Raw genomic sequence first — 14,203 nt, 5'->3', positions numbered from 1 at the left:
CTGGCGCAAGTGGATCTCCAACCAAGGAAATCGACCGATTTCTTTAAATGTGTTACCAACTTAAAATGTTCAAAATAAAATGTAATTCGTCATTAAATTATTTAATTTCTTATCATTGACATTTTACTTTTTATGAGAATACTAGTTAGTTGCATTTTACGATTCATTGTTCAGTTGATCTTCAACAAAAATTAATATATTTTAAAAATTGGATTAACACCATAAGTGTTATTTTCTAAACCAGTGTGACCAATAAAAGGGATATTTGGAATTGTGGACCAGTGTAGACCACTTACGTTGACATAAATGTCCGTGCCAGTGAAATTGCTAATTAATAATTTGCCAAAAGCTTCAACTATCCACTAACAACACTGAACTACATACACATCGGAGATTGAACATTTGAACGCTTAAACCGTTCGGTATCTTACTAGAGAGTAAAGTTATTAATTGTTGGTATTTTGTTTGGAATTGGTCGATTCATTCCATTTGAACCAATTATTGATACTGGTGTTTACCATCAGTACATGAAAGATGCAAATCAAGGATCCAGAACGTTTCAAAACCTGGCTGACAGCCGTCCTGGGACCAATATGCGAAGCTGATCCCGCAGCTCTAGCCAAATATATATTTGCATTATTGAAACGTGATCGGCCGATAAATGAACTTCAGAAGTTCCTTCAATCACAACTTGAAGAGTTCTTGAATAATGATACTGAAGGTTTTACTGTCTTACTAGTGGAAACGTTGCGAAACGAGTCTTACTTGATCGATGATCCGGTCGAGATCAAATGTGAAATTCCAGTCACTTCGTCTGGGGAAAAATCTGATACTGGTGAGAAACCAATTATTGATAAACCGATTATTAGAGATGATGAAAAACCTAGGTCTAGATCTCGTTCCCTTGTGCTGTCAAGATCACCGAGGGCTAAAGATGCCAAATTCACAAGATCCAAACGCTATCGACGGGATGATCATACTAGTGATGAAGATGAAGAAAGAGAATCATATCGTAAGTATCGTTACCACGGTCGGTCATGGTCACCAAGAAGATCAAAATCACCAAAATTCAAACGCAGGTTCAGGTCACCAAAAAACCGGTCCCGATCTCAGTCTGGATCACCTGTTAAAAAACCAAAAGAAGATATATTCGCTGAATTCAAAAAATCCGAAGGTATTGAAAAGAAGACATTGGGACGATGTGTTGATTTCGATGAAAAAGGATACTGTATGAAAGGTGATTTATGTGTTTATGATCACGGAAAAGATCCAGTAGTGTTAGCTACTGGTAATGGTGTCTTAAGTTTCCAAAATGCTGGGGCATCTTTTACAAACCCATTGGCTCCTGCATTTCCAGTACCTATTGTTCAAAATGTACAAGTGCCTGTACCAGTACAACCTTATCCGCAAGCCCAAAATCAACGAATGTACTATCCAAGTACAGAAGGATCTTATTGGGTTCGAGGAAGCGGAGAACAGAAATTTTCCAAACAAAAACGTGAGTTAGTTAGTGTACCTACTGGTGAAATCCAAAATCGTTTTAAAAGAAAGAACTTTAAAAAAGAAGAAAATAATTCCAACAACAATAAAAAGCCAAAGTTTGATTATAGACGTTTAGGTCCTAAAATATCCTCCAATGAAGTACAATTGAAAAATGTTCCAGAAAATTTAAATAATATTAGTAGCTTGAATAATAGTTTTATGAAGTTTGGAAAAATCACCAACATTCAAACAAGTAGTGAAAATAAAGAAGCCACAATTACATTTTCTGCTTCTCATGAAGCACAAAAAGCCTATCAAAATATAGAAACTGTTTTTGGTACTTTACCAATTACAGCTAATTGGTTTTCTGATAATTCAGCTGAAGTAAAACCAGCAGAAGACAAAGTTACTTTACCTCCACAAAAACCTAAGACTCTGTCTTTAGATAATAGAATTACTGGTCAGACACGATTAACAAATGAAAAAGAAGCCGAAGTCATCAAATCATCATTGCTTAAAAAACAAGAAGAAGCTAAAAAACTAGCTCAAGATTTTTCCGCTGCTATCACCAAACGTAAACAAGAACTGTTGGACAAACAGTTGGAACAATTAAATAAACTTATAGAAGCTGCTCCTAATGTTAAAGGTGAACAAAAACAAATGTTAATGGCTACTATTATTCAACTCAAAACTAATATTGAAAATATTCAAGCTGACTTGGCTTCTGCAGTAAAAAGACCAATTATATCTCAATCTAATGTAAAAGTTGTAAATAGCCTACCACCAAAAACACCTACTAAAGAGGATAAATTATTAGAAGCCAAACAAGAAGCATTGAAGAACTTGCTGTTAACTGATTTAGATTTATTTATTAAACAACAACAAGGACATAGCGATGAAAAAGAAATATTAGATTTGAAGAAAAATGTTATTATTTTAAGAAATAAACTGAAAGGTCTTGGAATTACACCGGCATCTGGGGTTGCTAAAACTGCATATCAAATGAAAGAAAAATTGGCTATTGCTAACAAATTGTTGGAAGCTAAAAATAAAGTTCGAGAAACAAAAACTACCAGCATCTCAGTTGACCATCGACCAACTCAATTATTAGTGTCTGGGTATGAAGCAGATGATGAAGACCAAGTCGTAACACATTTTTTACAGTTTGGTAACATTATTGAATATATATCTGATACAATAATTCCTGCGTTAGTTATAAAATATGAAATAAGAAAAGATGCAGAAACTGCACAGATAAAGGGTAAGCTCTTCCAAGATAGAAGGTTATCAGTAACGTGGTATAATTCACAACATGATTTTGTTGATACTTCCAATATAAAAGCCGGACCATGCATGGGCGCCCGGTTGGAAGACAATTCACCTGCCAAACACTTTGAAGACAAGGAATAATGATTATTATTATTGTTTGTGTTTTGTTAAAAATGTGTGATCTATATACCTAAATGATGTATATAATAAATATAATTATTATGGTAAAAATTAATATTTTAATCATATATCCCATTGTTAGAGATATATTTCCTTGATTGTATCTATTTAGATGATTTGATAATCACCCATTAAGGGGATGTCTGCACTTGATGATAAATTGTGCATGTAATTCTTAAAATTAGGTCTTAAGAAAATTGAGATAAAAGAAATCTGTATTTATGTTAGTAGATTTTACATTTTAATTGTTTAACTTATCTTCGTAAGTTCAATACTATTGTTCATTATTTTAACACCATAAAAGATAAATTACAAACCGTTTCCACAATTCTAAATTTTCTTTTATTTTATGACTCTGTTATTATATAAGTTATTAAAAACATATTCATTTTTGATTAATATGATAACTTTTCCTGTTGGTAATTAATACATTGTACACTTAATTTAGAGAATAATTGCAAACACTTTTAAAATTTTAAATATGAGACTGAATTATTTCTTTAGTCATTTATAATTGTTAAAATTTCTATTTGTTCTCATAATGATGAAATAAATGTAATTACATGACATCTGAATGTTTAAATATTTATTTTACACAAAATCACCTATTACAGAGAACAGAATCACAAATTAAAATTGACTATACATACTTTGCAAAAATGAATATTAAAAAAAGTACAGCATTTAAAAATTGAGCAGAACATAACCTAACTTTACTTTAAATTAAAATTACACAATTGTTGTTTAAGGTTTATACTTAATTTTTTTAATTTAAATTTATGTATTGAGATATACCACTCATAATAAGAATGTTAGATAAATAACACATAGCGTGGTAAGAAAATAAAATAAAAAGTGGCCAAGTGCGAGTCGGGTACGAAAGGGTTCCGTACCATTATCTATAAGAACGGCCTCAAAATCATGTCTGTTGTATGGGAGCCCTACTTCTATATTTATTTTATTATTAGTATTTTTTGCTGTAATGGCAATAGAAATACATCTTCTGTAGAAATTTTAACCGTCTAAGCATTAGTCCTTTTTGGTCTCCCTCTTCACTTAGGTCGTAAAGAAATATTTTAATCGATAGATTGAGTAACTTGAAACTTTTTGATTAGTTATTTGGAAAAATATAAAACTTTTAAAATGTATGTTAACATTTATTCAAAACCTAAAGCATCGTAAAATTATGCATATGCAATAAATCAAAAATTGAATTCACCTGATATGATAAGATATTTTATTATTATTATTGAATGGGCATATTATAGACAATATGGAGTTTAGGCTGTAAAATCTTAATTAATTAGGTAATGTTTTAATAAATTAAGGATACGCTGTTTTATTTTGACTTTTTATCTAAAAGAAAATCAACTTTTTTTAAATCATAATATGTGGTAATAATATATTACATGGACTATTTGGAACTAAGTGTTTTGATTGTGGTTCAGTATAGAAACAAAAGAACATTTTAAATTTTATCTTTATTTTAACATACTAACTGTAATTATTAAAACGATTAAAACTTAAAATTAATTTGTATTAAATCTTAAAATATAAACAACATAAATGTGTTATAAAAATGTATTAAGTTGAAAAAACTTGTTTGGATTTTTTTTTGCTACAGGAATTATGGTGGGAATGTGAAATGCACTCCCTACACATTTTGGAAAAAATAGAAAGCAGGACAATAATACAACATTTATGATAATAATTATATATTTTTACAACAGTATATAATATTATACAACAAGTTATAGTATAGGTACATTATGTTTTATCTTTTATGTATATATATAATGTATTATTCTACTTTTTTTTAGAGAAGTGTAGTTGATCACACTTTTGTCTACAGTAATCACATAAGGTCAACACACTTGGGTAGTATAATAATGCTATAACTCTTATGATATTATATTCGATAAATAATTTAAATAATAATGTGTCTGTTTCATTTCGTACATATTTTTATTGTACTGAAAAAAATATAAAATATTTTATTTGTAAAAACAAAAATGGCAGAACATTTTCCAATACAATAAATAAGTAAAATATTTATAACTTTTTTTAGTTTTGGTGTAAATTAAGCCAGAACTTCAGTACCATCCTTACATTGAAAGTATTTCACATGAATATACAACATTTATATCGACCACTCTGGAATACATTTAAGTTTCACTATGAAACAGGCACATACATATTATTATACTTGATTTAGATAATAAATATAAATATTTTGGTAATGTGATCTATATATTTATTTATTTTTTAATGATATTGTCAGACTAGACTTAAAACATAAATTATTCTACTATTTTAATTTAAGTGTCAGAACTACTTAATTTTTCTTTTTTTCGATCTTAAAATATATACTGTTTACATATTATAAATATTACATTTTTTTTAAATATATAATTAGTAAGTATACAATGATAATTTATTGTTGTAAATTAAATGCGAAATATTTTAACTTTAGAAATCAAGGTCCCTTCTGTGTTTAAATAAAATATTGAATTGAATCTGAGAAAGTAACAGAAAAATGACTAGAGCCAACACTGATCTAATTGCAGTATTAAAACATGATGATTAAAAGCAATTTTTTTGTTAAGGTTAATAATAGTATTGTTAATAAACAAAACATAAAGAATACACGGTTTGATACACACATAAGAACCCTGTTTGATCACCAAATTAGGGTGACACTAATTTTGAGATTCAATATTAATGTTAACTATAATTTTAAATTTCATTTCATTTTAAAGGGTACAGTTATCCAGAATAAAATGTAATATATGTATAGTTCAATATTCATCTTCAAAACATACATGCACAGTATTATGAAAAATAACTAATATATTATGTAACTAACCCTTAAGTCTTAACTATTTGCAAATTAAAATGTTTAATAACTGTAGTTTCAAAACATTTGATTAACAATGTAAATCATTTTTTAACAAGGTAAGGATGGAATATGGTCATAATTATAACTGAACTGGGAAAAATTACCATATTAAGTGTTTTTAACAGCATCACAAAAAATGTACATTTAACAAAATCATTGAAATTAAAAAATAGAAATAATAAAAATAAAGGGATTAAAAATATATAATATATATATATAATTACTGATTATTAATAATGGGAGTTCAATCATATAAAATATGATAATACATAGAAACCTTAAAAACTATAATTTTACTAAAAATTAAAATCACAGAAACTTAATAAGTTATGCACAAAATTTTTAAATGTTTAGTTTTAGAAAAAAATGAATATAATAAAACAATTTCAAAAGAAAAAGTAATAATTCAACTTAATAAATCATGATTACTGCAAAACACTACAATGATGGATTTGATCAAAAGTCGGTCAAACAAAAGACACCAAGATACAATTAACTGAGTGTCTTACTAATTTATATTTTACATTTACTGTACCTATACAAATACTTTGACTAGGCTGTCAGCTCCAGCACTGGCAATATATGCTTCAGATGGATGAAACGCAACATCTAATATAGATTCATCTAACTTTTTTCGATGTGCAGTGATTTCTTGTACACAAGTTTTACTTTCTAAATTCCATATTCTAATGGATGAGTCATGACCTAAAACAACCAATTACAAATTTTTTTGAGTATTTTTTTTTTTTTTAATATTTTTAAAAAATGTTAAATGTTACTTACTTCCAGATAATAAATATAGGCCATTAGGATCCACTGCCAAGCTAGTAACAGCGTCTAAGTGGGCAACCATAGAATGAACCATTTTGCCAGTATTGTTATCAAAGAAACGAATATGATGGTCATCGTGTGCTGTAATAGTTAGAGGTAATGTTGGGTGGCATTTAACCCGATGAATTAGCTGAGTTGCCATTTCAGTTGGATCCTATAAAAATAACATACAATTTAATACACAACATTATTTTACAAATTAAAAATTGAATTTAAACTAAAAATCAAAACTCTTGTAAATATAAACCTTTGAGCATTCTAATCGAGTTATAGGACTCTTGGTTTCAATATCATAAATAACACAATGAGATGAATTATATGATGCGACAAATTGACCTTCAACATCTCTGACATAATCGACTGAAGTAGGAATTTCATCTGTACAACAAATTAAGGGATTTAACATATTGTGTCAATATCACTTATAGACAAACAAACGCTATATTCATAATTTTGTCTACCTTGATCAGAAACATAAGACGACAAACATGGTGTCTTGAGATTGGTTGGTGACCAAAGTTTAACTGAACCATCAGCTGAACATGATAATAACTCTGAACGGTTATGATGAACTGAAATTCCCCACACAGCATCTTCATGGCCTTCTAGGTTATTAATCAGTATGTTTTTATCTAAACACCAAAATTAAAAGATAAATATAGTTTTAACTTATTAAGTTGTAGTGTTAATGTTTTAATACCATAAGAATCATAGGGATCTATATTAGCTGATGGCATTGACCAAACTTTGATTACATTATCCAAACCACCACTGTAACAGTGTTCACCATTTTTACTGATAGCCAAACAAAATACTGGTCCAGTATGGCTTCTAAATGTATATAATGGCTCTACATCTAAAGATGCTGATCTATAAATTACATAATTTAATTTAAAAATTAATCATTTAAAGATACAATATTATGGCAAACAAAAAAAAATGTTAATACTTTTTAGGAGCAATGGTTTTTTGCAAATTCCAAAGCTTCATAGTATGATCTTCACTAGCAGTTATTAAAATAGATTCAGTTGGATGAAAAGCCAAAGCACGAACACCATCAAAATGACTACGTAGAGTGTACTTAGCATTCCATGTCTTTCTTGATGCAGTTTTCATATCAATAATCTTGAAGAAAAAAAAGTTAGTAATAAACAAAACAGGAATTGAATAAATGTTTCATCTTACATCTGCATTAGTCTCTGATTCATTATTTACAGTAAGTTGCGCCAATTCTCCTAACCCTAAAGCTAAATCCATATTGCCATCAACCATTTCAACTGGTTCATTTTTTATCCAATTAGCATTATTTGAATTCTTGTTAAACACATCTCTATTTGAAACTTCTAAAAAAAATAAAAATAGCTGATAAGTAGAGCAAAGATTTTTAAGTTTAAACATATCATTGTATGTAAGCTAATAGTCTAATGAGTCAAATATAGTTCATAGGAAAATGTTTTTTTTTTTGTATACTTGAGAGTACTTCCCGGATAGGCAAGTAGTTTCTTTAGCATAAAAATACTCATTTATTTTAATTTCCAATTGTTATTATTTTTATTAATTAAAAGTTTGTATATTGAGGTGCCAAAACAATTTTTCTGTTTGAATCATTTACCAATTACAATCTTTTGAATTGTGATTTTGTTTGAAAATTATTTTAAGTTGCATCTAATGCAAATTTAATAACACTCGCCCTAATAGTAATATCAAGTTGATTGCCATGCATTCACTCGACATACGGCAGTTCACGTAATATCAATAGTTTCATACTGACAAAAACAACATATATTTTGATCATTAAAAATTTGTTTCTACATGTTTAATTGCTCATTTAATTAATAATTATTTTAAAAATTGAAAGTTTACATAGTAAAACATCATTGTTATTTGTCGATAATTCTCATTTTTAAGAGAATATTGCCTTATAAACAGATTCTTTTAGAGCATAACATTAGCGATTTTGACATTTTTAACCTAAAAATCTGGATCCTACTGATACATAACATTTGATATAACACAATACAGTATTACTGTAACATACTCCAGTCATTTTGTTCATTTTCTTTGTTACTAATATCTTCTGTCAATAATTGTAGCTCATTTACAACTTCTTCAGCCTCTGCATCTACATCATCAGGGCCAAACTAAAACGAATAATATTAATTAATTAAAAATTAATATTTCAGAAAAAAAGTTTTAAAGGAATCTTACTTTACAAATAGATGTCATATCAATGACATCATCCGCCATCCCCATTTCATCATCATCTTCATCATCATCATCATCATCATCATCAACACCATCATCATCCATATCTACATCTCCAGAATCACTTGTGCTACGCATTTCAGATAAAAACTCAAAATTTGCCATGACAGCTGATTCAACATCTAGTAATTTTTTTTGGTTTTGTTGCTGTTGTTGCTGCTGTGTCTGAGAAATATTGATTTTCCAAATAATTTAATTAATTTTTTGAAAGTTTTAAAAATACTTACTCGCTTGGTAGGGGAACATTGGCCTTGATTGTCGCTAAAACGTTTATTGTAGTTGTTACCATTAATCTGATTATTATCGCTTTGCCCTTGTTCTATACCACTCAAATTGTTATTATTATTCAGACCTAAAAGATTTCGAACACGTGATGACCGAACATCAATTATTGTATCCGTATACCCAATTTCATGTAGATATCTGAAAATAAATAAGATTATAGACATTGACACTAAAAATCAGCAAATGAACTTACTCTCTAAGTAGTTGCCTGCCTTGTTTCCAACTGACATTTGAGACTGATGATAAAGGGGCTTCACTATCTGCACCAACTTCTGGTATAGAAGAATATTCATCTTGTGCACTCGAAGAAGCAGAAGGTAGTTGCATTTCGGATTGTGGAATTTCTGTGCCATATTTTAGTTTATGATATTTTGCTCTAAAAATAAAAATGTATTTTTAATGTTTTTAATTATAGAATAAGCAAAATATGAATATAATAAATATATACCAATATGTTAATATGATATACAAATAGTATCAATTAAATAAGAATGTTCTGAATTGGATACCTAACATTTAATCAGAGCATATAGATAATGATTAAAACATACACTTATTACTTATGACAATTTTAGCAATTTATAAATTGTGTATGAAAATATTATGAAGTACATTTTAATTTAAACACATAGAATCACATTTAAGTAATTTTTAAAATATACAAAATCATAAGCCTATTTATCTATCCATACTTACCTACCCATACAATATTACTAATAAGTAATAATAAATACCTAGTAAAATATCCTTAGAAATAGGGGCTGATACACAGTATCTGCTAAGAATCATTTTTTATATGTATACAATGATTTAAATTCAAATTGAACATATCGATTGCAGTGACGAAATAGGTAAAGACAAAATTAAGAAGTTTCCCCATCAAAAAATATTAACATAGCCACCACCGAGGGCACCAATGATTTTAAAATTAATTAATTAATTAATTAATTTAATCACCAAGTAGATAATTGATTTTCCCTGCTCCTAACATTTGATACTCAAGATATTTGTCTCCTCCCCCTTAAATGCGCAACTGCATGGAATGTATGAATAGACATTGTCAGAATCATAGCTAGGTTAACAAATACTGAATAGCAATATTTACCAATTAACAAGTATAGAAATAGTAATAAAATAAAAAACAAAACAATTTATAAAAACATTACAACAGACTTACATTTCCAATAAGAGGTTTGGTACACTTGATACAGATTGTAAAATTGATATTAAAATAATATTAATATTACCTTTCAGCTCGTAGCGCATGTTCTAACATTTGAATTCGACGAATTAAATCATTTTTCAGATTGTCTTGACCTTTTCTTTCACCCTGAAGAAATGCAATTCTCGCCTAATAAAACAAAAAAAATAAAAATTTAATATAAAATAGGTGCTTTTTTATTGAGTATTAATCTATTATAGGTAAATAGTAATGTACATTACTTGTTTATCGCATTAGATAGTATTATTGATGTTTAGTCGTGTACAAATTAGTAACATTTTATAGAAATATAATCATATTATCAAACGTTTTTTTCTAAAAAAGTAGTTTATATTGTATTATTATAAAGCTTATACTAATAGACCGGCCCTGTAGATTAAAATCCTATTCGAGATAGAAGGCATTTGTATGGGCTTAAGTAATCAATTCTGTATGTAATAGTTTTTGTTTGTTATTTTTATACCGAATATCAATAGCGATAGTTCCTTGGGTACCCTCCATCTCAGCTCATGACTTGTAATTTTAGTTGTATGGGCATGGCTACTCTATGGTGTGTGTATACATTTACATTTATTTGAGTAAGTCACATTAGTATCACTTAAATAATAGGTTTAGGTCTAAAATATGTAGGAACAGCATTGATAAGGAGAATTTAAATTTGTTACTTTTTAAATAAATTAGGTACTTCTATACCTAATTTGAAGATGACTAATTGTATTAATTTATTATTAACAAGCCAATATTTAAACTTAACAAGACAATTAAAAACTTGTTTAAATCTAAATTCATACACCAAGAGACATACATTAGATAGACTATAGGTACCAATCAGAAGGGCTGTACGATATTTATCATTCAATATCAGAACATTAGTCGGGCACATAGGACATCTACCTCGTTAGAACTACAGGTATGCGATTTGCTATGTATGCCATATGAGACATTTCGCGTAGGTTGTCGAACGAAATTACAACATTCTAAGGGCGAAATTTCGAGCTATCCAAAAGCAGGTAGACACTTGTTACAAGTCCCTGCCCAAGCAACGGCGACTATAATATGCCCTCACCTGCAACTCGGCCCTGTCGATCTCCCAGTGGGACCGCTCCAGCTCGAAGTTGGACCACTCGTGCTGTATGAAGTGCAACACGCCGGGCATCGTGTACTTCACCTTGTTGTTGACGCCACCACCGTCGCCGTTGTCGCCCTTCTGCCCAAAACCGCCGCCCGGCTGCTGTTGCTGTTGGCCCGGCTTGCCGCCGTTGTACCCCTCTTCCATATTATTCATTGCCGGCAAACTAAACGGCGTTAGTGGACCCCTCATCTAAACGCCATCGCACCGCTGAACGCGCGCGCACACACACACACACACACGCCCCGAAAACAATAACAACGGTACCGCCGTACGCGACTAAAACATTGATGTTGTTATCCCCTATGTGTTATTATACATATATAATAATAATAATATGGACAAATGGGTATGATAATCGTGTAGATCCCGGATACGTCGGCGTTCGTCAATCGATCGGAATTCGTCGTCTGTTATTTCTGAAATTTTGTTTAGTACTGTGATTTGTTTACGAATTTAAAAAAAAATTGTTTTTTTTTTTATTCAACTGCGGAGACGCACTTTATTATACCGTTCCCGGTTTCGATTCGCCGACGATCGCGAGCGCAGGTAACTAGTAAACGAAATCGGTCGGACCGGACAAGACGGGAATTCGCCTCTGTGTGGCGTTCAAACACGACAAAATAATTTAATATTATAATAATAATAATAATAATAATAATAAAAATACTGATGAAAAAAAAAAGTCGTAGACCGTAGTTGCCATTTGTCACGAAATCTGCCGTGAACATACAGACCAATGCTGCCAACGGAGGGTGTGCGGCGACCCCGGCCATTGGTTCTCAACGTTTCCCGCGATACTTCGCGGTAAAACTTACTGTCTTTACGGTGGATCACAACCGTAAATTGTGAAAATTTCGAGACAGATTTATCGCAATTATTTATGATGCTGTTATCTATTACTTTTAAGTTCAAACAGAAGGGTCACATTAAATTGCGTCAAATTTTTCACTTTTTATGTAAATTGCTGCCTGGTTAAATTTTATATATATTATGACATTATTGACATTATGTAAATTGGTGTACCTTAAAGAAGAACAATACTATACTCTAATTAAATTTTCATCAAATATTAATAATAGTGTTTTCTGTACACGATAAAATTTTCAAAATATTTTAACACTGAGCTGATTATTGTAGACATTTAACAGTTTTTTTCTTCTTTAAATATCGATAAACATTTTTTCGCTCGGACGAAATCCTTGAAAATATAATACAAGGTTCCTCATTAGTTGATCATATTCCAACTAAAAAATGTCATAAAATACAAAATCACATTATATTTTATAAGCATTTAAAGTTAGAATTGGATGAAATTCTTAAAAATCACTAAAATTTGCATGTTAGAAATTCATTAATAGTGAATGAATGAGAATTCATATAGTTCTTTGTATATTTGCTCGGACAGATAATCTGTAAATAACGACAGTTAAAAAATCATCAGTTCTTAAAGTTATCAACCATTTTCATCTCTGTGACCCTCTTTATCTATATACGGGTATTATATCCAAAATTTGATTAGAACTAGCAATATGTTATGAAGAACATTTAGCGCAAATTTGACTAGAGACATTACCGAAAGAACAAAACAAAAATACTACATGCAGAATTACAAAACAGCTTCTGTTAAAAAAATATTTGGAGAATATTTAATTTCGGGAAAAAAGGGAAAGCAAATTAACAGCTATAGGTGTCTATATACCTAGCATGTATATAATATATTATCTGAAATCACCATATGACTGTCAATGGACAAAATTTTTCCTGAACATAAAAATTAAATTAATTTATTATGGTGAATGGTATGAGATTTTCATTAATTTTAATTTGCAATGAATGTTCAGAATCACAATGTATTGATTTTACAATTTTTTATTTTTTATCCTTTTTTTTGTATCTGTTTACACGATAGGTTAAGGTTACCAAAATAATATAACTATAATCAGCTTCAGTATTTTTTCCGATGGGCAAGTGAATCTATAGTTGAATCTCTTCGGGAGGTTAAAATTTAAAATTCCCAGTAGTTTTCAAAAGCTTTGGGGAAAAAAGGGTTTTCGACAAAATCAATTTTGAATTTTCGCTGAATGTTTATATACTAATATAGTGATGAATATACTAATGTTAAATTGATATTTTTTATACAACCATACAATTTTCAAAATATGTTGACTCGTGCAGAGCTATTTATAGGCATATGAAATTTTCTATTTTTATTAGTTTTTTTTTCAATAATGTCTACAAAAAAGTGTTCTCTCGGTTAAAAAAATTAAAAATTTGATACAAGGTTCCTCATAATGATATGTAATATTTATAATGTTATTATTAATAATAATATGTAAGTCTATGGATTTTACTAGGAGTCGTTCACCTATAGTAAACGCATACTCAATAAATGGCTCGAGTATAGATATGGTCACTACTATAAAAGATCTGGGTGTAATTTTCTGTTCTGACCTCAATTTTCACACTCATATAGAGTCAATTTGCTGTAAAGCGTTCAAGACTCTAGGTTTTGTTATCCGAACGTCGAAGAACTTTAAGCCGACCACCTCGCTCAAAACGCTGTATTGTTTTCTGTTAAGGTCCATACTAGAGTATGCATCCGTTCTTTGGGATCCGTACACAACAACTGACTCCTCAC

At 29.6% G+C, this 14,203-nt stretch overlaps 2 protein-coding genes across 2 annotated transcripts; one reads left to right on the top strand and one right to left on the bottom strand.

Annotated features, from left to right (window-relative positions):
* Positions 1-296: 296 nt before the first annotated feature.
* On the top strand, positions 297-3,266 carry LOC111040611 (RNA-binding protein 26). Its single transcript, XM_022324555.1, has one exon. It carries the CDS (start codon positions 535-537, stop codon positions 2,890-2,892), a length of 2,358 nt encoding a protein of 785 aa, XP_022180247.1. The 5' UTR covers positions 297-534; the 3' UTR covers positions 2,893-3,266.
* Positions 3,267-6,138: 2,872 nt separating this feature from the next.
* LOC111040642 (striatin-3) lies at positions 6,139-12,236 on the bottom strand. Its single transcript, XM_022324616.1, has 13 exons — positions 11,500-12,236; positions 10,459-10,562; positions 9,405-9,587; positions 9,154-9,349; positions 8,870-9,091; positions 8,700-8,802; positions 7,847-8,004; positions 7,611-7,786; positions 7,362-7,531; positions 7,123-7,293; positions 6,909-7,039; positions 6,614-6,815; positions 6,139-6,535 (listed from the first exon to the last, which is right to left on the bottom strand). Exons 1-13 carry the CDS (start codon positions 11,752-11,754, stop codon positions 6,366-6,368), a joined length of 2,241 nt encoding a protein of 746 aa, XP_022180308.1. The 5' UTR covers positions 11,755-12,236; the 3' UTR covers positions 6,139-6,365.
* Positions 12,237-14,203: the final 1,967 nt, after the last annotated feature.

This window comes from Myzus persicae, unplaced genomic scaffold, assembly GCF_001856785.1.
Source record: "Myzus persicae strain clone G006 unplaced genomic scaffold, MPER_G0061.0, whole genome shotgun sequence".
NCBI lineage: Eukaryota > Metazoa > Arthropoda > Insecta > Hemiptera > Aphididae > Myzus > Myzus persicae.
This window is presented reverse-complemented; position numbering and strand designations above follow the sequence as displayed.